At 39.1% G+C, this 25,733-nt stretch overlaps 3 protein-coding genes across 5 annotated transcripts in view; 2 read left to right on the top strand and 1 right to left on the bottom strand.

Moving 5' to 3' along the window:
- RSBN1 (round spermatid basic protein 1) overlaps positions 1 to 21,334 on the top strand; it is a 54,003-nt gene extending 32,669 nt beyond the window's left edge. The window contains exons 5-8 of one of the 2 annotated variants that reach the window (XM_027610162.2): positions 13,433 to 13,600; positions 15,051 to 15,159; positions 15,798 to 16,271; positions 18,314 to 20,431. In XM_027610162.2, coding sequence (XP_027465963.1) covers positions 13,433 to 13,600; positions 15,051 to 15,159; positions 15,798 to 16,268 — 748 coding nt within the window. In that variant the 3' untranslated portion in view covers positions 16,269 to 16,271; positions 18,314 to 20,431. Of the gene's footprint in view, positions 1 to 13,432; positions 13,601 to 15,050; positions 15,160 to 15,797 lie in introns of both variants that reach the window. The other variant, XM_027610151.2, reaches the window with a different exon arrangement.
- Positions 18,325 to 22,432, bottom strand: LOC113931941. The gene is made up of 3 exons (XM_027610201.2): positions 22,256 to 22,432; positions 20,466 to 20,554; positions 18,325 to 18,454 (listed from the first exon to the last, which is right to left on the bottom strand). Exons 1-3 carry the CDS (start codon positions 22,403 to 22,405, stop codon positions 18,379 to 18,381), a joined length of 315 nt encoding a protein of 104 aa, XP_027466002.2. The 5' UTR covers positions 22,406 to 22,432; the 3' UTR covers positions 18,325 to 18,378.
- A 404-nt stretch (positions 22,433 to 22,836) lies between these two features.
- The window catches only part of PHTF1 (putative homeodomain transcription factor 1), a 45,948-nt gene continuing 43,051 nt past the window's right edge, over positions 22,837 to 25,733 (top strand). The window contains exons 1-4 of one of the 2 annotated variants that reach the window (XM_027610186.1): positions 22,922 to 22,977; positions 23,288 to 23,362; positions 23,733 to 23,777; positions 24,011 to 24,067. Coding sequence is in view for 1 of the 2 variants with exons in the window: in XM_027610177.1 (XP_027465978.1) it covers positions 23,318 to 23,362; positions 24,011 to 24,067 (102 nt within the window). In the remaining variant the exon portion in view is untranslated. Of the gene's footprint in view, positions 22,978 to 23,287; positions 23,363 to 23,732; positions 23,778 to 24,010; positions 24,068 to 25,733 lie in introns of both variants that reach the window. The other variant, XM_027610177.1, reaches the window with a different exon arrangement.

Genomic DNA, 25,733 nt, shown 5'->3' with positions numbered 1-25,733 from the left:
GTGTTTCAGACACTTAAAACAAATGTAGATTAATTTATTCTGGTACTCTGAAAAAAATCTCATTTTAATAAGAGTGAAAATGATTTATATTTGCTTAGACTATGGAAGTAACCCCAAATAAGTATCCAGAAGTGAGTTTGTTTATTTATTTATTTTAAAAAGATTTTATTTATTAGAGAGAGCAAGAGAAAGCATGAGCAGGGGAGGGGAGAGGGAGAGCGAGAAGCAAACTCTCCGCTGAGGAGGGAGCCCTATGTGGGGCTTGATCCCAGGACCCTTAGCTTAACCGACTGAGCTACCCAGGCGCCTCCAGAAATGAGTTTTTTTAAAAATTTTTTATTGTTATGTTAATCAACATACATTACATCATTAGTTTTTGATGTAGTGTTCCATGATTCATTGTTTGTGCATAACACCCAGTGCTCCATGCAGAATGTGCCCTCGTTAATACCCATCACCAGGCTAACCCATCCCCCCACCCGCCTCCCCTCTAGAACCCTCAGTTTGTTTTTCAGAGTCCATCGTTTCTCATGGTTCATCTCCCCGTCTGACTTACTCCCCTTCATTCTTCCCCTCCTGCTATCTTCTTCTTTTTCTTTTTTCTTAACATATGTTGCATTATTTGTTTCAGAAGTACAGATCTGTGATTCAACAGTCTTGCACAATTCACAGCGCTCACCATAGCACATACCCTCCCCAATGTCTATCACCCAGCCACCCCATCCCTCCCACCCCCCACCACTCCAGCAACCCTCGGTTTGTTTCCTGAGATTAAGAATTCCTCATATCAGTGAGGTCATATGATACATGTCTTTCTCTGATTGACTTATTTCACTCAGCATAACACCCTCCAGTTCCATCCATGTCATTACAAATGGCAAGATCTCATTCCATTTGATGGCTGCGTAATATTCCATTGTGTATATATACCACATCTTCTTTATCCATTCATCTGTCAATGGACATCTTGGCTCTTTCCACAGTTTGGCTATTGTGGACATTTCTGCTGTAAACATTGGGGTGCACGTACCCCTTCGGATCCCTACATTTGTATCTTTGTGGTAAATACCCAGTAGTGCAATTGCTGGATCGTATGGTAGCTCTATTTCCAACTGTTTGAGGAACCTCCATACTGTTTTCCAGAGTGGCTGCACCAGCTTGCATTCCCACCAACAGTGTAGGAGGATTCCCCTTTCTCCACATCCCCGCCAGCATCTGTCGTTTCCTGACTTGTTAATTTTAGCCATTCTGACTGGTGTGAGGTGGTATCTCATGGAGGTTTTGATTTGGATTTCCCTGATGCAGAGCGATGTTGAGCATTTCCTCATGTGTCTGTTGGCCATTTGGATGTCTTCTTTGGAAAAATGTCTGTTCATGTCTTCTGCCCATTTCTTGATTGGACTATTTGTTCTTTGGGTGTTGAGTTTGATAAGTTCTTTATAGATTTTGGATACTAGCCCTTTATCTGATATGTCATTTGCAAATATTTTCTCCCATTCTGTCGGTTGTCTTTTGGTTTTGTGGACTGTTTCTTTTGCTGTGCAAAAGCTCTTTATCTTGATGAAATCCCAGTAGTTCATTTTTACCCTTGCTTCCCTTGCCTTTGGCGATGTTTCTAAGAAGAAGGTGCTGCGGCTGAGGTCGAAGAGGTTGCTGCCTGTGTTCTCCTTTAGGATTTTGATGGACTCCTGTCTCACGTTTAGGTCTTTCAACCATTTGGAGTCTATTTTTGTGTGTGGTGTAAGGAAATGGTCCAGTTTCATTCTTCTGCATGTGGCTGTCCAATTTTCCCAACACCATTTATTGAAGAGACTGTCTTTTTTCCATTGGACATTCTTTCCTGCTTTGTCAAAGATTAGTTGACCATAGAGTTGAGGGTCCATTTCTGGGCTCTCGATTCTGTTCCATTGATCTATGTGTCTGTTTTTGTGCCAGTACCATACTGTCTTGATGATGACAGCTTTGTAATAGAGCTGGGAGTCCTGAATTGTGATGCCGCCAGCTTTGCTTTTCTTTCTCAACATTCCTCTGGCTATTCAGGGTCTCTTCTGGTTCCATACAAATTTTAGGATTATTTGTTCCATTTCTTTGAAAAAAGTGGATGGTATTTTGATGGGGATTGCATTGAATGTGTAGATTGCTCTAGGTAGCATTGACATCTTCACAATGTTGGTTCTTCCAATCCATGAGCATGGAACGTTTTTCCATTTCTTTGTGTCTTCTTCAATTTGTTTCATGAGTATTTTATAGTTTTCTGAGTACAGATCCTTTGCCTCTTTGGTTAAATTTATTTCTAGGTATCCTATGGTTTTGGGTGCAGTTGTAAATGGGATCGACTCCTTGATTTGTCTCTCTTCTGTCTTGTTGCTGTGTACGAATGCCACTGATTTCTGTGCATTGATTTTATATCCTGCTACTTTACTGAATTCCTGTATGAGTTGTAGCAGTTTTGGGGTGGAGTCTTTTGGGTTTTCCACATACAGTATCATATCATCTGCAGAGAGTGAGAGTTTGACTTCCTCTTTGCCGATTTGGATGCCTTTGATTTCTTTTTGTTGTCTGATTGCTGTGGCTAGGACTTCTAATACTATGTTGAATAGCAGTGGTGATAGTGGACATCCCTGCCGCGTTCCTGACCTTAGGGGGAAAGCTCTCAGTTTTTCCCCATTGAGAATGATATTCGCTGTAGGTTTTTCATAGATGGCTTATGATATGGAGGTATGTACCCTCTATCCCTATACTCTGAAGAGTTTTGATCAAGAAAGGATGCTGTACTTTGTCAAATGCTTTTTCTGCATCTATTGAGAGGATCATATGATTCTTGTTCTTTCTTTTGTTAATGTATTGTATCATGTTGATTGATTTGCGGATGTTGAACCAGCCTTGCAGCCCAGGGATAAATCCCACTTGGTCATGGTGAATAATCCTTTTAATGTACTGTTGGATCCTGTTGGCTAGTATTTTGGTGAGAATTTTTGCATCCATGTTCATCAAGGATATTGGTCTGTAATTCTCCTTTTTGATGAGGTCTTTGTCTGGTTTTGGGAACAAGGTAATGGTGGCCTCATAAAACGAGTTTGGAAGTTTTCCTTCCATTACTATTTTTTGGAACAGTTTCCGGAGAATAGGTATTAATTCTTTAAATGTTTGGCAGAATTCCCCTGGGAAGCCATCTGGCCCTGGGCTTTTGTTTGTTGGGAGGTTTTTGATGACTGCTTCAATTTCCTTAGTGGTTATAGGTTTGTTAGGTTTTCTATTTCTTCCTGGTTCAATTTTGGTAGTTGATACATCTCTAGGAATGCACCCATTTCTTCCAGGTTATCTAATTTGCTGGCATAAGAGTTGCTCATAATATGTTCTTATAATTGTTTGTATTTCTTTGGTGTTGGTTGTGATCTCTCCTCTTTCATTCATGATTTTGTTGATTTGGGTCCTTTCTCTTTTCTTTTTGATAAATCTGGCCAGGGGCTTATCAGTCTTGTTAGTTCTTTCAAAGAATCAGCTCCTAGTTTCGTTGATCTGTTCTACTGTTCTTTTGGTTTCTATTTCATTGATTTCTGCTCTGATCTTTATTATTTCTCTTCTCCTGCTGGGTTTAGGCTTTATTTGCTGTTCTTTCTCCAGCTCCTTTAGGTGTAGGGTTAGGTTGTGTATTTGAGACCTTTCTTGTTTCTTGAGAAAGGCTTGTATTGCTATATACTTTCCTCTCAGGACTGCCTTTGCTGTATCCCAAAGATTTTGAACAGTTGTGTTTTCATTTTCATTGGTTTCCATGAATTTTTTTAATTCTTCTTTAATTTCCTGGCTGACCCATTCATTCTTTAGCAGGATGCTCTTTAGCCTCCATGTATTTGAGTTCTTTCCGACTTTCCTCTTGTGATTGAGTTCTAGTTTCAAAGCATTGTGGTCTGAAAATATGCAGGGAATAATCCCAATCTTTTGGTACCGATTGAGACCTGATTTGTGACCTAGGATGTGATCAATTCTGGAGAATGTTCCATGGGCACTAGAGAAGAATGTGTATTCCGTTGCTTTGGGATGGAATGTTCTGAATATGTCTGTGAAGTCCATTTGGTCCAGTGTGTCATTTAAAGTCTTTATTTCCTTGTTGATCTTTTGCTTAGATGATCTGTCCATTTCAGTCGGGGGTGTTAAAGTCCCCCACTATTGTATTGTTGTCAGTGTGTTTCTTCGTTTTTGTTAATAATTGCCTTATATAATTGGCTGCTCCCATGTTAGGGGCATAGATATCTACAATTGTTAGATCTTCTTGTTGGATAGACCCTTTAAGTAGGATATAGTGTCCTTCGTCATCTCTTATTACAGTCTTTGTTTTAAAATCTAATTTGTCTGATATAAGGATTGCCACCCCAGCTTTCTTTTGGTGTCCATTAGCATGGGAAATGGTTTTCCACCCCCTCACTTTCAATGTGGGGGTGTCTTTGGGTCTAAAATGAGCCTCTTGCAGGCAGCATATTGATGGGTCTTGTTTTTTAATCCAATCTGATAGCCTGTGTCTTTTGATTGGGGCATTTAGCCCATTTACATTCAGGGTAACTATTGAAAGATATGAATTTAGTGCCATTGTATTGCCTGTAAGGTGACTGTGACTGTATATTGTCTGTGTTCCTTTCTGATCTTTGCTGCTTTTAGGCTCTCTTTGCTTAGAGGACCCCTTTTAATATTTCTTGGAGGGCTGGTTTCGCGTTTGCAAATTCCTTTAGCTTTTGTTTGTCCTGGAAGCTTTTTATCTCTCCTTCAATTTTCAGTGAGAGCCTAGCTGGATATAGTATTCTTGGCTGCATATTTTTCTCGTTTAGTGCTCTGAAGATACCATGCCAGTCCTTTCTGGCCTGCCAGGTCTCTATGGATAGGTCTGTTGCCAATCTAATATTTCTACCATTGTAGGTTACATATCTCTTCTCCCGAGCTGCTTTCAGGATTTTCTCTTTGTCTCTGAGACTCGTAAGTTTTATTATTAGATGTCGGGGTGTTGACCTATTTTTACTGATTTTGAGAGGGGTTCTCTGTGCCTCCTGGATTTTGATGCCTATTTCCTTCCTCACATTAGGGAAGTTCTCTGCTATTATTTGCTCCAATATACCTTCTGCCTCTCTCTCTCTTTCTTCTTCTTCTGGGATCCCAATTATTCTAATGTTGTTTCGTCTTATCGTATCGCTTATCTCTCGAATTCTGCCCTCGTGATCCTGTAGTTGTTTCTCTTTTTCTCAGCCTCTTTATTTTCCATCATTTGGTCTTCTATATCGCTGATTCTCTCTTCTGCCTCATTTATCCTAGCAGTTAGAGCCTCCATTTTTGATTGCACCCCATTAATAGCTTTTTTGATTTCGACTTGGTTAGATTGTAGTTCTTTTATTTCTCCAGAAAGGGTTTCTCTAATAACTTCCACGCTTTTTTCAAGCCCAGCTAGTATCTTTAAAGTCATGATTCTGAACTCTAGGTCCGACATCGCACTAATGTCCGTATTGAGTAGGTCCCTGGCAGACGGTACTACCTCTCGTTCTTTTTGCTGAGGTGATTTTTTTCATCTTGTCAGTTTGTCCAGCGGAGAATAGATGAGAGAACAAAATGCTAACAGGTTAACAACGTCCCCAGCAAATATACTCTATACAAATCAGAAAAGACCTGAAACCAGGGGAAAAGAAAGGGAAAGAAAGAAAAAAGAAAGAGAAAAAAAAGAAAAAGATAAAAACAAAAACAGAACAATACAGAAAAAAAAACAGAATATGATCAAATATGATCAGGCTAGTGCATAGATCAGTGCCACACACTAGATTTTGGGCGTATTTTGGTCTGGTAGAAAAAAGTGCCTCCTAAAATTTTAAAGGAAGAAAGACATATATATGTACAAAATAAGGGTTGTTACAGTGAAGGGATAGAAGATGAGTGTAAAGATGAAAATTATAAAAGATTTTATAAAAGGAATTGATAAGTTGTTTGAAAAAAGAAGATTTAAAAAAAAAAGAATGTGATCAGGCAGAAGACTAGAACAAAGCCATACACTAGTGATTTAGGGTATATTTTGATCTGTTAGAAGAAACTGTATCTCAAAATTTTAAAGAGACAACAACTTATATATATATATGCCAAAAATAAGGGTAACTACTATGAAGGGATAAAATATGACTCTAAAAATGAAAAATAAAAAATGTTTTTTTAAAAAAGGGATTGATAAGATGTTGGTTGAAAAAGGGAAAAAGAAAAATTAAAAAAAAAAGTTAAAAAAATTAACTTTGAAAAACTAATGAATCATGGTAAAAAAAAGCCATGAATTCTATGTGCAGTATTCCCCTAGCGCTGGAGTTCTCCCCTTCTCCTTGATTGGTAAACTTGGTCTTGGCTTGCTGGCTGTTCGAGCTGATCTTCTGGGGGAGGGGTCTGTTGCCGTGGTTCCCAGATGTCTTTGCCGGAGGTGGAATTGCCCCGCCCTTGTCGGTCCGGGCTAAGCAATCTGCTCGGGTTTGCTCTCAGGAGCTTTTGTTCCCTGCAAGCTCTCGGTTCAGCTTTGGAGGACCAGGGCGAAAATGGTGGCCTCCCAATCTCCACCCGGAGGAGCTGAGAACTCGGGGTCCCGCTCCTCAGTGTGCCCCCAGAGAAAAGCAGTCACTCCCATCTCCCTGGTCTCCAGCTGCACTCTGTGCTCACCTGGCTTGTGACCAAGCGTTTCTATCTCTGGCACCCGACCCCGTGTGGAGTCTCCAAACCCAGCAGATCCCTGCGGTGCGTTCCCGCGCCGCTCCTCCCAGGGGAGGAAGGGGAGTCTCCCCGGATCTGCCGCTTGTTGGGTCCCTGATGGAGGAGCAGTGGCCTGACTGGGCCGCGGATCACAGTTTATGGCAACCCCAAGCTGAGAGCCCGTGCCTCGGCTCCGTTTCTGCAGCCGGCTTCCTTGCTCTGATAGCTGGGAGCTCTGCTGCACTCAGGCACCCCCGGTCTTTGTGTGACCCCAAGCGTCCTGAGACTACACTGTCCCACGAGGGTTCCACCCCCCGCTTAGCCACTGGAGCGACATCCCTCAGCAGAGCCGACTAATAAAATTCCGATTTTGTGCTCCGCGGCTCTATCACTTGCCAGAAGCGGTCAACGGAGGCCCCCTCCCCTGCCGTCTATCCTCCCGAATATCGCCTTGGATTCACTTCTCCGCACGTCCTACCTTCCAGTAAGTGGTCGCTTCCCTGTTCAGAGAGTTGTTGCTACTCTCTTCTTAGATCGCCTGTTGAGTTCGTAGGTGTTCAGAATGGTTTGATCCCTATTCAGCTGAATTCCTGAGACCAGACGAAAACCAGGTCTCCTCCTCCGCCATCTTGCTCCGCTCCTCCAGAAATGAGTTTTAATGGACTAGTCTAGACCTTATCTTAAAGCTTATAGGGGAACGATGCTAAAGCTAAATATGGAATAACCTTAGGTACTTGAGATACTGTATGAAAATACTTTGTAAAAAACTATATATGAATGCAAGGTGATGGTATGGTAGAACCTGGCAGTAAACTACTTCTGCACACTGCTTAGACCATGTCAGTTTTTGTATATCATGATGATGAGTCTGGAAATCCTAAATTCTTAAGTACTGTATACATTGTTTTGTTCTATGATTTTTCGAAAAAGGAAATGAGCATTGTTTGTTTCCTGATTGTTACAAACTTTTAGAAAAATCCGGTAATAGAAAAAAGTAAAAAGAAGGCAAAAAATACCCATAATCCCGCCTATTTAGGCATATTAACCTTTCAAGTTTCAGTCTGTATTATACTCCTAAACTTTGTACACAAATGAACTCATTCTTTACATGATGTTTACTTTAAAACTTGGGTTTTTTTTAACCCCTTATATGTGTTATATTAAGATGCAGCTATATCATAATTTCTGAATGACTATGTTCTCACTGAATGGTTGTATCAAGATTTACTTAACCAATTCTTTTTTAGTGTAAGTTGCTTCCAATTTTTCAATGTAAACAGGACTTCGACAAACATGACAGTGGTATGCTGGAGCCAGGCTCCCAGGGCCATTATTAGCCTCCCGATGCCACATTGAACGAGGTCACATTAGTTACTTGAAATTGGCCATGTTGGGAGTATTTATACCACAGAAATAAGCAAAGCAGCTACAATCAGCTATCTTCCCCTGAAGCCGGTTTTTAGGAATGTTTAACACATCATTGATTGTGGGTAGCTGGCTGGCTGGCTGGTTGGTAGGTAGGTGGATATATATATCTTTGTGCATATGCATGTTTATTGTCTTAGTAGAAATTTTAAAGGTGCAGAGTATATACACATTTCTAAGTTGATCCAGAAGTGTACCAATTTATACTCCCACCCAAATAGTAAGACAGTACACCCTTTTCCCCATACCCTCCATTAACTTTTTTTTTAAACTTTGTTGATCTGATTGGACAGAGATGTCTCATTTTGATTAGTTCTTCTTTGAGGGGTTTGTATTTCTTCTTTTGTGATTCCCTTTTCATTTTATCCATATGTTTACTAGGCTGTTTTTCATTTAAAATTTCCCTTTTTTTAGGACTATTAACTTTTTTTATTTTGTAAGTTTTCCTGCTCATTTTTTTCTTTCAGCGTCAGTTTTTTCTTTACTCACAGTTTTTGTTTTTTGTTTTTTTTTCTTCCCAGTTTATTTTTCTTTACACACAGATCTATCTTTTCCTCTGAGGTTTCTCTCCTAGTGGCTGACTTAGAAATGCCCTTCTCTCATTGAGTATTACAAAATATTCATCTACATTTTATCCTAGTACTTTTGTGATTTCAGTATTTACATGTTTTACTTACCTGGTATTGATTTCAGGACAGAGGCAGGCATTCATCATTTTTTCCAAGTAATTAGGCAGCTGTACCAACATCATTTACTTAATTTATTTTTTCTCCACTAATCTGAGGGGCTGTCAGATTTTATTGGGGTTAAATATTCTTGAGTGAGGCGTTCAAAAGCAGTTTGAATTAGAGTGAGTAAATCAGAACTTAAACAGTAATGTCATCTTTTTGTGTTAATGAGAACTCTGTATTGCTGAAAATGGTGGAATCAATGTGAGAAGCTCTCTGGTTATCAAGGGCACTGCTAATGAAGATGATCTTTGAATTTATGTACTTTAGAGTTAAATACATGCACAGGGTTTTAAAAAATCAAATGGTACAGTAGGGTTTGTAATGAAAAATCCTAGACACCTTTCCCTCTTTTTTACCAGAGACAAAAGACCATTTCTGTTTTTTAATGCCTTTTGTTTGAAGACTGTGGCAGGAAACTTGTCAATTTCTTGGTATGATAGATAGGGACTCCTTCCTGTTCTCCAAGCAGTTAAATGACCCTTCCTTTACCCTCTTGTTCCCCATTTCAACTTTTTGCCAGCTTTGCTTATACATTGTTGAGGTTAATTCATATTCTGCTTTAAAATTAGGTTTTATATGCTTTATCAATAGGTCTGTTCTACAATTTGAAAGTCAGTAAATGGCATTTATAATATTATGGGAAGGTAAGTTTACTGCAGACCTAACCAGTGGGTTAAAAATTTGTATCCTAAAGTTCCAATGTTATGTTAACGTTCAAAGGGATAATATACAAAAGGATGATTCCTTCCTATATTTCACCTAGATATTGAAAATCATGCACATTTTAATGAGTTTCATGTTTGGATTGTGCTTTTTTTTTTTTTTAAAGAAAATTGTTCTATTTTCCCTGCAGTTTCTGATTTACCCCTCTTTTGAAGGGGGGCATATACTTTTCTTGACCATATCCCTAATATTTTGTATTCTTTTTTGCTCCAAATACATTTCTTTCTTGTAGAATCATACTTTCTACCCTATGACTCTGACTTTGGCTTTTTAATTAGTCTTTTTTTTTTGAGAATATTGATAGTTACCTTGGATTCTGTGCTTTTATCATATCCTCAATAATCCAGAACTTTAATCATACTCTCTACTAATACATCATTTTTTTTTTTTTACCTGGAAATCTTTTGGAGCTCTGTGTTCTCTTCAGTGTGAAAAGCTTTACTTCAGTTACCAACCTAGGACTTCCCACTTAATGCATTTTTACATTAACCTACAGTTTTCTTCTTCCTAGGCTTATTTCCTTCTCTTGCTTTAGCACATTCTCAGGTAATATTCTAACAAAAGGAGGGTATGCTGTGTCATTATATGTCTGAAAAATTTTTTCTCATTAAATAGGATTGATAGTTTAGCTGGATTCCAGAGGATATATTTTCCCTAAATACTTTTAGCATTGCTCCAGTGTCTTCTGGTATGTAATATTGTTTATGAGAAGTCTTAATGCCAGTTTAATTTTGGGGTTTTTTTGTAGGTAATCTTTTTTCTTTTCCTCTCTGAAAGCTTAATTTCACAATAATGTATTTGGGTCTTTCATTTTTTTTTTTTTTAATTTATTTATTTGACAGAGACACAGCGAGAGAGGGAACACAAGCAGGGGGGGCGGGAGAGAGAGAAGCAGGCTTCCCGCTGAGCAGGGAGCCCGATGTGGGGCTCTATCCCAGGACCCTGGGATCATGACCTGAGCTGAAGGCAGACGCTTAATGACAGCCACCCAGGCGCCCCTGGGTCTTTCATTCTTATTCTTATATTTAATCCTTTTTGTTGTTTGGTAGGTCCCTTAAATTTTAAAGATTTGTGTCTCCTTTTCTGGGAATTTTTCTTGCTAAATTATGCTTTGGTAATCTCTTCATTTTCACTGTTATTTCTTTCTGAAACCACTGTTGGTTGAGTAATAGATCTCTTTTGATTATTCTCATATTTCCTATTATCTTTTTGCTTTTGATTTTGGGACATTCACTTGATTTTTGTCTTTACCTTTCTTTTGAATTCTTACATTTCAGCATTGTTTATTTTGGTCTTTGTCAGGCTGCTACAGGCTGTCTTCACATAGTTGGTGATTTGTGGTTGACACATTCATATTTAGAAATAAAGCATTGGGCTTATTGAGCGTTCTATGTATATTTTATATTTTAGTGAGGCTTGTCACTAGGTAGGCTTCACTATAGAGTTAATAGGCATAGAACTGGACATTAAAGGGTATGTCCACATGCTGGAGGATTACATTAGTTCTATTGATATGGTAAGTTCAGTGTCTTTAGAGAAGAACACACAAGGTTTTTTTTTGTTTGTTTGTTTTGGTTTTTTTTGCTGAAAGTTTATCAGGATGCTTTTGGCCACAAGCAACAAAAATCTTGATTCAAACTGGTTCATAAAATAAAATGTTATCCCATGTATCAAGAAGTCCAGCAGCTTGGCCCTAGGCACTATATATATATATATATGTATATAGTCAGTGACTCAGTACATTCATCAAAGAATCAGGTTTTTTCCTTTTGTCCACTCTGTCATTCTCTTTGCCTGTGCTTTGTACTCACGATGGCTTTCTTTATGGTTCCTGGATGATGATTACGGTTCTAGGCATCACATGGATCTGGTTATATGCAATAGAAGAAAAAACTGTCTTTTCTGGTACTTCTCTCTCAGGGCTAGGAAACTTCCCAAGTCTCCTTAGCAGATTTCCTCTCATAACTGCTGGCCAGAATCAGTTCATTCCCATTTTTAAATCCGTCACTGGCAAGGGGAATGCACTTACCACAATTTGTCAGGATTCATTAGGACTACTTCTGAAGCTTGTAAATGAGGTCCTTTACAGGGTAGGAGCAGATACCTAATGAGAATCAGAGTTTTGTCAGGGAAATAAATAGGAGAGATGGATGCTGGGGGGGGGGGGGTCAGTCATAGTCTTTTCCATGGGGGTAGGTGCCTGACTTCATTTTATCCACAGGGGTGGCAGGTGACTGGCTTATTTGCAGAATTTCACTTTAATTCCCTCTTTCTCAGCCTTACCTGATTTCTATCTATTATCATCATTATACTTGGCCTTTTTTCTCTTTTTCTTTCTCTCTTCTCCTCTCTCCTCTCCTCTTTTCTTTTTCTTTTGTTCTCCCCCTTTGCCTCTTACGCTTCTCTAAGGTCTTTTGGGCAGGCCAGCTGCCTTTTTATTTTTTATTTTTTTCTTTAAATTTTTTATTGTTATGTTAATCACCAGACATTACATCATTAGTTTTTGATGTCGTGTTCCATGATTCATTGTTTGTGCATAACACCCAGTGCTCCATGCAGAATGTGCCCTCTTTAATACCCATCACCAGGCTAACCCATCCCCCACCCCCCTACCCTCTAGAACCCTCAGTTTGTTTCTCAGAGTCCATCGTCTCTCATGGTTCGTCTCCCCCTCCGATTTACTCCCCTTCATTCTTCCCCTCCTGCTATCTTCTTTTTTTTTTCCTTAACATATATTGCATTATTTGTTTCAGAAGTACAGATCTGTGATTCAACAGTCTTGCACAATTCACAGCGCTCACCATAGCACATACCCTCCCCAATGTCTATCACCCAGCCACCCCATCCCTCCCACCCCCCACCACTCCAGCAACCCTCAGTTTGTTTCCTGAGATTAAGAATTCCTCATATCAGTGAGGTCATATGATACATGTCTTTCTCTGATTGACTTATGTCACTCAGCATAATACCCTGCAAATGGCAAGATCTCATTCCATTTGATGGCTGCATAATATTCCATTGTGTTTATATACGACATCTTCTTTATCCATTCATCTGTCGATGGACATCTTGGCTCTTTCCACAGTTTGGCTATTGTGGACATTAGGCCAGCTGCCTTTTTAGTTACCATTCCCTTCATGTGTATTCTAGGCCTGTGGCTTTTTCTGCTCAGTTTATTAGTCTAAGACATTTGTGATCATTTTCCACCTTCCAGAAATTTGTTGATATTGTTAATTAATTCATTTCCTTTGTTGGTTCTTATTCATTCCTTTACTATCTTTAGATTATTAGATTTAGAAATTTTTGAGTACATAAAAAAGCAGAAGAAAATTAATTCTCATGTATTCAGTATCAACAGTTATCACTTCATAACCAGTCTGTTTCATCTGTACTCCCATCCATTCGTGCATCTCCCCTCCCTCACTCCTACCATATTAGTTTGAAGCCTTTTACTTTCATTTTAATGTAGAAGGAGATCAAGTACATGCTCAGGTTTGCCATCTTGAATCAGGTCTAGTAGAATGTTTTGAGAGTTAAGATGACTCAGAGTAAAGAAACATATAGCCTTGAACTTTGAATTGTGTTTTCTGAATTTAGTTTTAGAAAAGTAAATTTTATATATTCCAACACTACACTTGAGCCAGATCAAAGATATAGCTTCTATATTATGACATCCTGAGGGAAGAAGGTAATCATATTAAGCATTACAATATATAATATGTTAAATGCTAATGATCAAAATCATTGAATCCTTATTAGTCCTGGTCTTATTTAAAATTTGATATTTTAGCAGCCTTTTTCACCTTATTGCTGTTAATACTTTCCCCCCCTTTACTTCACAACCAAATCAACTCCAGATCAATGAATGAAATTAAAAATCTCCAGTACCTACCTCGGACCAGTGAACCCCGTGAAGTCCTCTTTGAAGATAGGACAAGAGCTCATGCCGACCATGTAGGTCAGGGGTTTGACTGGCAGAGTACGGCTGCTGTTGGGGTTTTGAAAGCTGTGCAGTTTGGTGAATGGTAAGTTAAGGGAACTCAACTGCAAGGTTGGTTAATGTTGTTTGAGAAAATGTGGACTCAATTTAAAAGGTTGGGGACTAACTTTTTTAGAAATCGTGGTAAAATACTCGTAACATAAAACTAAACTGAAAAATCTTAATCATTTTAAGTGTACATTTCAGTGGTGTTAAGTATATTTACATTGTTGTGAAGCAGATTTAGAAAACTTTATCTTGCAGAACTGTAACTCTGTACCCACTTAACAATAACTCCCTTTCTCCTCTCTCCCCAGCGCCTGGTAACCTTCATTGTACTTTCTGTTTCTGTGATTTTGACTACTTTAAATACTTCATATAAGTGGAATCATACAGTAGTTTTTTGTGACTGGCTTATTTTTGTTAGCATAATATCCTCAGGGTTCATCCCTATTGTACCATGTGTTATAATTTCCTTCCTTTTTAAGGCTGAATAGTATTCCATTATATGTATATGGTATATTAGCATTCATTCATCAGTGGACACTTGGGTTGCTTCCACCTTTTGGCTGCTGTGAACAAGTATCTCTTCATGTCTCTGCTTTCAGTTTTTTGGGTATATACCCAGAAGTGGAATTGCTAGATCATTTGATAATTTTATTTTTAATTTTTGGAGGAACTGCTAATACTATTTTCCATAGTGGCTGCACCCCCCCTTTTTTTTAAAGATTTTATTTATTTATTAGACAGAGACAAGAGAGAGGGAACACAAGCACGGGGAGTGGGAGAGGGAGAAGCAGACTTCCTGCTGAGCAGGGAGCCCAGTGTGGGGCTCCATCCCAGGACCCTTCTGAGCTGAAGGCAGACACTTAACAACTGAGCCACCCAGGCGCCCTGTTGCTTCACCCTTTTACATTCAGTTGGAACCCAAAGCTCAGAGCATAGAATTTAGCTTATTTAAAAACTGTTTTGCTTTTCATATTTAAACTTCAGAGCCTTCAATATTACTATAGAGTTTGATCTGACCTTATTTAGAAGTATAGTTCAATCACAGCTCGACAGTAAGTATTTCAAGTACGTCATTCAGCTTTTTTTTCCCCCTCACTACTTTGGAAACTGAAGGCGTGGTATTTGTGTGGCTGATACGTTTTCTCTCCCACTTTGTTCTATCCTGATGATGACATTAAAGGGTGGCCTGGAAATGGTGGGGCAGAGTGGTGAGAGGATGCAGATGCAACTAATTTAGAATGAAACTGTTTTTAGTCGTTATTTTGATTTTGTAACAACTAATCTAATTTTCATTTTTTTTTAAAACAGCTTTGTTGGTGTTTTATTTTTAAAGTCTTAATTAAAAAACGTAAATGTACACTCTTGTTTGTAGGAGCTGTGGGTCTATTTCTAGGCTAGTAATAGCATTTTTAGGAATAGAAATGAAATTTGTCATCATTTTCCATTATGAGATGCATGTTCCTAAAATTTGATTTTGTTAATCTTAGGAGTGACCAACCTCGCATAACCAAAGATGTGATTTGTTTTCATGCTGAGGATTTTACTGATGTTGTACAGAGACTTCAGTTAGACCTTCATGAACCTCCGGTTTCCCAGGTAAACTCTTGCTTTTTTATTACCTTTTGAGTGAGATAATAGAAATAAGTGCCTGTTACCCATTTTATTTTGCATTGATCTTATAGTTGGATACATGGGATGGTAAATTTAATTTTATTACTATTAAAAGCTGTGTGTGGAGGGTGTCAGAAAGTTATTAAAACAGAGCTTCCCAAGCAGAATGCTTGAAATCCCTGTAATATTTGGGACGCCAGGTGGGCCCAGATGGTCAGAGGGTCTAGGCTGCTCAGTTCCGGCTGGAAGGAGTCTCCCCTGATAACTCCATTGCACTGTGTGTCCTCACATGCAAAAGGTTGAAAGACACAGGAGCAGATACATGTTGCCCTTCTGTGTGGCAAAGAATACATTATTGTATTCTAGCTGCATTTTGAAACAGTTGTTTAAATGATTCCTTAGGCCATCCTGACTTTAACCTGTACTTTGTTACTAGAGAGGTAGTAAAGTATGAGGACAAGTGTTTCCCAGGCATTACAGGAAATTTTAGAAAGTTGTCTATTATTTAGTATTGCTTGGCTTTAATTTGGCCCTACTCCTGTTTTCCTGTGTTAATTCTGATGTTTTATTTGAGTAAATTTCTACATATTTTAAAGTGTCATGCAACTTTCTTTTCTCTGCAGTGTGTACAGTGGGTGGATGAAGCTAAACTAAACCAAATGAGGCGGGAAGGCATTCGTTACGCTAGAATTCAGCTGTGTGACAATGATATTTACTTCATCCCTAGAAATGTCATTCATCAGTTCAAAACAGTGTCAGCAGTGTGCAGCTTAGCTTGGCATATAAGGCTTAAACAGTACCACCCTGTTGTGGAAGCCACTCAAAACACAGAAAGCAGTTCTACCATGGACTGTGATTTAACTGGAAAGCAAGAATTAGAAGTTGACTCCCAGTGTGTGAGGGTAAAAACTGAATCTGAGGAAACATGCAGAGAGATGCAGCTTTTGACAACTGCTTCATCATCCTTCCCTTCATCGGAACTTAAACTACAGCAAGATCAGATGACTCAGCCTGTTCCAGTTTTAAAGGTGGAAAGTAGACTGGACTCTGACCAGCAACACAATCTACAGGAACATTCGAGCACTCCTGTGTGATATGTACATATTCAAACACATTTTTTAACTTTTTTAAATTTTGATGTGAAGTTATAGTTTTATAACTGGCTTAAGTTAAGTTTTATTGGAGAAATCTTGCCTATAATTCTATAAAGAGAAATGACATTCCACAAATGTCAAGCATATCTTTTTTACACAGATTATGCAAAGTTAAGAGTTGTATCTTATCCCGTTAGTACAGTATGTAATAGTGGGTCTGCTGCTACTTTCTGTTTTAAGGTGTGAGGTAACAATTCAATCTCTTCTTCAAATCAAACAGAATTCTCTGGAATAACAGATTCTTATTTGGTAAATTATTCACTTCCCGTAATTTTATCTTGCCTTGTCTCTTGCCATATTTGCTGTTTTATGATAGAAGATCAGATTTATGCTTTGGTACTTGTGTCTTTATGGCACGGATTCAGTTACCACAGTAAAAATGGCAAAAGTTGCAGGAAGGAGTTCTTTCATCTTGTTCATGGGCAAGTAAGTTCCAACCGCAAAGAACAGGTAGTTTCTAAGGAAAATTCAGTGGCTCTCTGGTTTCTTAACAAAAGAGAAAGCACAGCACTTTCTGATCCAAACTGTCTTTTTTGTATCTGTTATTTAAAGCCCAGTGGATATTTCAATTAAAAATATCTAAAGATGAATAGTCCTTGGTCATTCATTATCCATGGTTCATTTAATCTCTTCTAGAATACATGGTAACTGTGGAAGATAATTGGGTAAAAGAGATAATGTTGACATGATACTCTATCATTCTGCTACCTAGCATCCTCACATTTTGTGTGGATACTTTTGCTTCCTAAATTGATCACAAGTATCAGATTTAGAGAATGATACCAATCTTTCTGATGAGGCTGCCATATTTTGTGCATGAAACTTAGGAAAAACCATTTTTGTCACTTGGCATCAACTTCTTCATGATAAAGATCTGTTGAGACACTTCAATTCACAGTTTTAACTGGTGAATACTTGGGTTTGTTTACTATTATTCTGTGTTGCTATGGTCTATTAAAAAATATGGCATTAGACTTCATCCTAGAGTTTCAGGTAACCTACTGCTTAGTGCCTGAGTATTTAAATTTTTCTTTTTTTTTCCAAACAGGCACAGTTCATATAGCTGGTGTAGTCTTAACTTTCTATTGTTTTAGAATGTTAACATGATACACATTTCACTTTCTCTTAGTTAATAATACAATAGGCCTTTTGTTCATTAAAGGAAGAGTATTCCCCACACCTAAGACCAGATTCTTGTATCTACCTGGTTATTGTGCAATTCGGAGATTTTTTTTTCCTGGAGGGTGAGATTTGGAATATTTACATTTAACATAGGCAAAAAAAAAGATGCTGCTTTATTATGTCTGTCACCATGAAAACTTAGCTGCATCTTTTGAAATATCAAATATGAATTTTCTCTAAAATATTCTGAAATAGGCTAAATCTTATATAAATATTACTTTGTGCAATATTGTTGTGTAGTTAAATGCATATTAGCAAAGTATAGAGGTCACTGTGTAAACCGATAGAAAAGTAACCATCAGCAAATACTGCAGTGATTAGTTAGAATCTGTATTATTCCTTATATATATGTATATGTATGTATTCTCTGTTACAAAGGATGAAGACAAATAGAGAAACATTTCAATGTAAACCATTTATGAATTGGAAGTGATGTTGGTTTTAGTTATCTTTGTAAATAAGGTAATTAGAATGGTATGAAAAGTAATGTGATTATTGCAGGGGTGTTTTAAAATCTTGGGTATAAATTCTAGGGTAAATTCTAGTTTATCAAGACTAGTTTTTAAAGGGACCTGCCTTTGAGGGTGTTTTTTGTTATTTTGGAGGGGGGGGAGGTTAATCACAAAAGTATGTGGATTGGGTTTTCTTGTTTTTGTTTTTCTGTCCAGAAGAATTTCATAGAGCTTTACTAGGCTGTACAAAGTAGAATTCTTCTCAGGCAACATTTGCTTTTTAAAATAATCATGAAGAACAAGGTTGTTAAAGCAAAAACTTTTTTTATTTTTATTTTCTTGTCTTCCAAGATCCGATTTCCCCATCTCCCACTTGCCATCCAGCAGATGCCATCTGTCATCTAAGCTGGTCATTACTAATAAACAAGGAGACTGTCTCCTGACAGCCAGCACTGTGTATAATCACTCAGGAACCAGCGGATCTGCAAAGACCTACAATCAAAAGCAAATCCCCATTTTCCTTTTATAAAATATTTCTACCCTCACCTCCAATATAAACACATTAAAAGAGTATACAAATGTTTAAAATCATGTACTAATAAATTAATTGTATGTTAGAATTGCAATAGAATGGAGAGAGAAACATTTAGCTAGTAATGTATCTGGAAACTGAATGTCCTATGTGAGTATTAGATTTAATAGCATGCTTTAAAGACTGATGAATATAAAAGCTGAAGTTTTGAGTTTCCTTACTGCTTTCAAAGTTGTATCCTAGTTTAGTGATACAGATGATTGCAACTTTTCTAAATCTTGAAATTATTTGGTTTGGTGGAGTGAGGCATGGAGCAATCCGGCGTCTTCTGATTTGTAAAGTAGTGATGGCAGTGAAGTTGTATCTGAAATTTAAGCTGATCTTCCTTTTTGGTATATTATCTGTTGTGCCAACTCTTTGAGATTACTTGCAGAATGTGGCTGTAAGTTGGAGTATTTTGTGGAGCAGAGGGATATTTTAAAAATGTGCTTATGGAAAGGACCCAATAAATGAATATTCCTAACTTAGTAACTAGAATGATTTTATGGTATTCATAAATAAGGATAAAAGTTTTCCCCCTGCCCCAGAAGTCATTCTGTAATTACCAAGATATGCTAGGAGTAGGATTATGATTCAGAGGTATCCCAAATTCATAAAGCAATAATAATAAAAACCTACATATTAGTTTTCCCCTCCAAAGTTTTAACTCTTTAAAAATGAATTCCTAAGCTTAATTGTACTTTTAATTTGCTTATTCAGTACTTAGAATTTGTTTCACTGGTACTTTATTATTTTTAATTAAAAACTTGAAAGGTGCCCTTTCCCCTTGGAGACAGTTGGAATATCAGTTGACAGGTATTACAAGCTCTTGTAGGGGGAAAATGGAGCTTGTTTAATAAAATCCTTTACCAAACCTTAGGAAAAGAGGTCTTGCAACATCTTGCATCAGTCTTAATAGGCATAAAGTTCACACTTAATGCCTGGAGAAACTTCTGCTTATTGCCTTTCCCTCTATAAATAGTGTCTAGAATGAAAACTAATTTAGAAATGGGACTCCAAGATTCAAGAAAACCCTTAGTGACTATATTCTTGATCATTAATATTAGCCCATTATATTTTCATCTGTATTTGCCATTAAAGCTTATTTGCATTTATACCTTTAGGATAATTGAGTTTGTGTCTTTCTAATCGATTTTGTCATTGCTACAGGTCTAAAAAAAAGAGCCTTTCACTAGTACATGGCAGAAATTCATATTTCTGCTAAGTTTTTTTTTTAAACAAGTTGTAGCTGTATTTATTGGTCATGCAGTAAGTAGAGGAAATGTACGAGACAAATGTTTTTCTTTAGCACATAAGGGACCTATCCTCATCCTGAAAGTTTGTTGCTTTAAAAGCAAGTATCTCCATAAATATTATGGCCTTCCATTTCCTTCATAAATTTTTTATGATCCACTTGTGCATGTAGTTGAGACCACTGTCTCTTAATATAGCACTTTTCAATTCTCTAAAGAAATACTTATGTACTACTTCTATCACATGTTGTAAATTTTCATGTAATAGTGTTTTCTGTGACTAAACTCCATTTTGATTGGCAGCTAAGACTTTTTTTTTTCCTGTGGCTTTAATTTATCTAAGAGGTCTTTGCATATAGATGAAATGTATAATTTGCCTGGCGGACTATTTGCGTTGTGTGGCCTTAGTTTGTTTATTGACATTAACGAGTGTTTTAAAAAGGTTTTTAATGAATAGTCTTAAATCTAAATTTGTGTGAATAATAATCCTTTTAACACAGTGCTTTTTGTAGCTGTCTAAGTGTGTTAAATTGTTAAGCTATTTCTTTGTAAAATAGGACAATGGAATGCATAGAGGTTTTTTTTTCCCTGTAAAGTATTTTTTTAATAAACAAAAGTCTGATTTGTCCTTTACTTATGTTTCATGAGAAAATGAATAGTACATGTGAATTCTAGGTACCTGGAACCTGTTTTTAAAGTATTAATCCCCCACTTTCTTTGTCCCCTGTCATTTTCTAATCTTCTAGAAAATCTTGTGACTTTTCTTTCCTAAAGAAAAGGTCAGAGAAAGAAAGAAAAGGTCAGAGATAATGGGAAAATTCCATCATACGGAGATGCAACTAGTTTTTGGGAAGAAGAAAAGCTACACTTGGCATTTGTGGCACTTGTGCCCTCTGATGCTTGTATCTGCTTGAGAGGACAATCTTAAATTTTTAATCTGGTGATGTCCATAGTTTTCAAAATACATGCAAGCAAGCAGTGTTAATGAAGATGGTGAATAGACATTTTGGATGTCATTAATGTATTAAGTGACACAATGCAGTGGGGTTTTTTTCCTCCGTTTTTGTGTGAACTTTTCTTTGAGATACTTGCTAAGCCCTGATAGACCTTGGTTCTGATTAGGAAAAGAAAAGGACGGGAACTAATGTGTTCTGAGTAACTGCTGCAGGCCAGGCACTTTCTAGGAGGGTATCTCATTTAATCTTCACAGACCTTAGTATTTAGTAGGAAGATAATAAATACAGGTGAGAAAGCAGGCTTGTTAGGTTGAATAAATTGCCTGAGATCACACAGTTCATTAATTGGGGCAGGGATTTGAATGCAGTTCTTGGTTGAAAGCCCATGCAGTGTTGTGGCAGCCTTAGAAAGGACTGAAAACTTGGTAAAAAGGGGCACCTGGAAGATGATTTGCTACTTCCTACTATTCCATAATGCAACTTACCTGATTTCACTTCTAACATGAATTCCCCCCAAAGTCTCTGTGCGCTAAGCAATGAAGTAAAATGCTTGTAATTTATGTCTTAAAAGCAAATATTTAGATACACAATGACTTTTTCATTTGTCATTTATCCATCTGGGTTTTCAAGTTGGCCCTTTGTCCTGAAACCCAACAGAATTAAGGGGAAAAGCTGTCAGGAAGCAAAATCAGAAGTGTGCAATATAAAAATAAATCAGGCCTGGGTGAAATAATTTTTAGTTCTGTGGGAGTTACTTTTACTTCTTAGTGGCTTTTTCCTTGTCAGTAAAATGGGACTTCACCTTACCCCGATTTAATAGATAAGAAATGCTCTTAAAACTTAGAATCGCATTTCTTAGGCTTTCTGAAGTGGTAGCTGGTGTGACGATTATCTGTCATAGCTTTATCTGAGTCAAATGTTATATGCAAGCAAGGACACCGATTCGAGTGGAGTGGGAATGGCCGTTAGGGCTCAGTGTTACATTAGTGGCCAAAAAACGTGCAGTATAGAGGAGGAAAGCAGCTTAAAACCTTACTAAGGTATTCTTAAATACTCGCTTTAGGGCGCAACCATTCTATTCTCCTGACCTCTGTCAGGCTGCTTGAATTCTTAACCTCGAAACAGTTCTTCCCGCCTCCACCTTCTCCTATCCTGATTTGCGAAAAGTGCCCTGGAACTGCCCCAAGCCGTCCCTCCTCTTCCCTTGGCGTCGAGCACTCAGAAGCTTAAATCTCAGAGCTGTTGGGGGGCGGGAGAGGAAGCCAATCACTAAGCCGCAGCCCACCTCGCCCTTAGCCCCAGGACGGCGTAAATTCAGGAGAACGTCCGTTCGTTCGGCCAAGACTGAGAACCTATGTGCCAGGCTCCTGCCAGGCCCCAGGCTCTGACCTCACGGAGCCCACAGCCCTTTGGGGAAGACGGGTAGTAAATAATGAAGCACAAAGAAACCTGTAAAAGAAAGATAAGTGTTACAAAGGATTGAACGGGGAGCTATAATAAGAACAGGACCGACCCCCTTTAGATCGATGGCCGGGAAAGTCATTTCTGCGGACGTGACCTGGAGGTGATCTGCCTTGGCCTTGACGCTCGAGTAGCTCCGAGCCCCTCCATCCCCAAGCCTGGCAGAGGCTCGGCGGCCAGGCCCGGGCGGGGGCGGAGCCATCTGAGCAGCAAAACCCGGAAAGCGGAAGCCGCAGCCAGGCTGCACCCCGATCTGCGGCGCTGCCCTCGCCCAGCTCTCGGCCGGCTGAGTCACGGCCCGTCGGCCGGTCCGGCCTAGCAGGACGCACGCCTGCCGTCCCGCAGCTGCTGCCTCCCGCGCCGGGGGGGGGGCCTTCTGCCTTCACCCGAACAGCGAGGCACTGAGCCTCTGGCCATTGCCGTAGCCGCTGGCGGCTAGCGAAGACGTCCGTCGGTTTTTATCCCCCTCCTTTCCCAGTTCATTCTTGGCTTCTCGGTGGAGGGGGGGGCTCAGTCCGGTGACCCTGTAGGTCGGGCTTGGAGGGCGCCGGGTCTGAGGCAACAGACTGCGCTCCTCTAGGCGCTGGGCGGCCCGCTGCCTCCGAGGCCCCGGCGGCCTCCGCGGTCTCCATGGTAACGGCCGCGCCGGCGTCTCGGCCTCTGGGGGAGGATGTGGCCTGCGGGGCCCGCAGTCTCGCCCCCGGCCTCATGGCGGGGCTGGGGCCACTGAGGAGGAAGGTCCCGGCCGCCGGACTGCGGGGCAGCGGGCACCAGGTGAGAGCCGGACGCCGGGGAGCGGAGGAGGGGGTGTGTGTAGCTCAACCTCCAGCCACCACCCCTTCCCCTCCCCTGCATCCCTGTAACACGCTCGCACCAAATATCGCAGAGAGGCTTCTCGGGGCGCCACTGCGCCAGAGGTTTTTGGTTTGCTTCTGTTTTTCTCTTTTTTTTCCTGGCAAAGAGCCGGAGAGAGACAGTCAGCAGCTCATGGAGAGGCTGAGAGAAGCGATTTTTGCGTTCTCCCCAAAGTGGGAGAGTACCTTTCGGCAACCGGACTCACCAACTGGTTTTCCTTCATTTTCAGTGAAATCCCATTCTCTGCCTGGAGACGCAGATGGCCTCAAATGAGAGAGATGCTATATCGTGGTACCAAAAGAAGGTAATATCAATCTTTTTTATTTGTAAAGCATAGTTCCTGCAGAAAGCTCCCGCAAAGACTATCCTGCTAGTTTTTCCTGAGCTTGGTAGTGCCAGGAGTTCCTACATGGTGTCTCTCAACTTAGATGGAAAACCGATGCACAAGGTCATTAGGTCTTTTAAACTCAGCTCCAGGTCCCCGAATAGGATTTTCTAGTCCCCCCCACCTTCTCCAGGCTGCATCACACAATGCCACAGCAACGCTTTGAAAGTTTGCTTCTGATCAAACTGCTGTTGTTTTTTTTTTAGACCTGAAACTTTTATCTTCACAGCTCAGATTGGTACTGTCAGCAGTCTTACTGAGCTGCCCGTTACCTTTTATTCCTCTCTAGTTTTCCTACTGATGTTTTCCTTACGAAGTGGAAATATCTTGTAAGGTAATAATTTGAAATATCTTGGACATTGCTTTTTAGCTTACTTTTAGATCCAGCTACTTTAGAGTTTTGAAGGAAACAGCCCTTTGAAATAATAATTTATTCTAACCTCTGAGAAGCATAATCCTTTTCCAGGTATCATATTGATACTTAATAGTTTCATGACTTTTGTGAGATTTGACCTAAATAGAAGGATTTTCCTTTGCATCATTCAAATAGCCTCCTCCCTATTTCAGATTGGAGCATATGATCAGCAGATATGGGAAAAGTCAATCGAACAGACTCAGATTAAGGTAAATGGATTTCTTTGATTCTACCTTTGTTTTACTGAATTAATGTGAAGAGTGGATTGTACTTTTTATAAAATCTGCACTTATCCACCAAGTATGGATATTCTTTATTCTTTGACATTTATAAGGAAGACAACACTGCAAGCAGAATGACAAATGACAATTGACATTTGGCCTCCGTATCAGGGAAATAGAAAGGAGTGGTTGGTCTATGATGAGTTAGAAAGCAAATGTCCCCTATAAAGGGGGTTGTGGCTGCTTATGCCGGCAGTGTGGCCCCAGGACTGCCAGAGCCTGAGTTTTCAAGAGAAGCAGGGAAGATGCATTTTTATGTGAAATATCCAGATTTTTTAGAGTGTCTTCCCCTTTCCCGCCTTTCCTCCTCCTCTACCTCCTCCTCCCACCTCATTCTCCTCTTCTTTTTTCTTTCTTCTTTCTCCTTTTTCTCTTCCTGTGCAAGCCAAATCAAATCCATTTGTGGCCTGAATCACTTTTTCAATTACCGGTTTAGAGTATGGTTTTAAGTTCCCAGGTTCTTCAACTTTTTTCTACACTGCTTTTAGAACCGTGCAGATTCTTAAGGTAATTTCATGTTAACCAACCAAAAACTGACATGGATTCAGAATGCCAGTTTATTAATTTATAATAGCAGAGGGGAGGGTTAAATAACCTAATGTTCCAAAGTCAGGGTTGTGGGCTCAACAGGTACTGGAGGAGATGGGAGGGTGGTGCAAATTAGTCATGGGAAGGTTGCTTGGTAGTCAAATGTAATCAGATAGTCTTGAGAGATGTGGAAAAGCCTAAAGACCATCCCTGCCCCTAAAAGAATGTCTCTCTATGTTGGCTTTAATACCTAGATCAACAGATTCAGGGTCTCACTTCCTTGGAATGTGCTGAATAATGGCGGGCAGATTCTTGTTTTTGGACCTTGCCTTGCTATTTTAAAGATTTGCTGCAGACCCTTTCTTAACACTTAAAAAAAAAAGTATTACACCCACACATACATATAATTTAATAGTTCTGTTTATCTCTAAGTCACCTTGATTGGACTGGGTTGTTTAAATTTCGGGTGAAATACATTTAACCAACACTTGTAGGGTGCATTCTTTTTATAGGCCAATCAACTAGCAGTTGTTGAAACTACATGGTACATGGCTAACTTTCACAATTTTGTACAGTCCTTGATTTTTCTATATTAAAGATATGGGGTAGGATGAATAACACCCCACATTTTATTTTGTAACTCTCTAAATCCTGTTCTGTTAGTTGCTGTAAAGTACTGATAGTAAGTAAGTAAGGTGTAATGGAAAGAGCATAGAACTGGGAGTTAGATCTTTTTGCGATCTCTAGCCTTGTGATCTTGAGCAGCACTGTAGTTTTCCTGGGTTTTGGTTTCCTTATCCTTAAAAAGATTTTATTTACTGCTATAAAATTGCCTTACCTACCTTCTTCCCCTGCCCAACTAAAGATTTTCTCATTTCTTAATTTCATGCCATTTTATGCATACCTTCCTTTTAGTATACCATATCAAAGTTACCTGTTAACCTGTGCATCCTCATAGGCCTCAAAGGTAGAAATTGTGTTTGCATTACCTTCTTAGAACATCTTGATTCATACTAGGAACTCAGTGTCTGTTGCTGTGTTTAATTAACACCCTCTATTATGTCTT

This window comes from Zalophus californianus, chromosome 4 (assembly GCF_009762305.2).
Source record: "Zalophus californianus isolate mZalCal1 chromosome 4, mZalCal1.pri.v2, whole genome shotgun sequence".
NCBI lineage: Eukaryota > Metazoa > Chordata > Mammalia > Carnivora > Otariidae > Zalophus > Zalophus californianus.
This window is presented reverse-complemented; position numbering and strand designations above follow the sequence as displayed.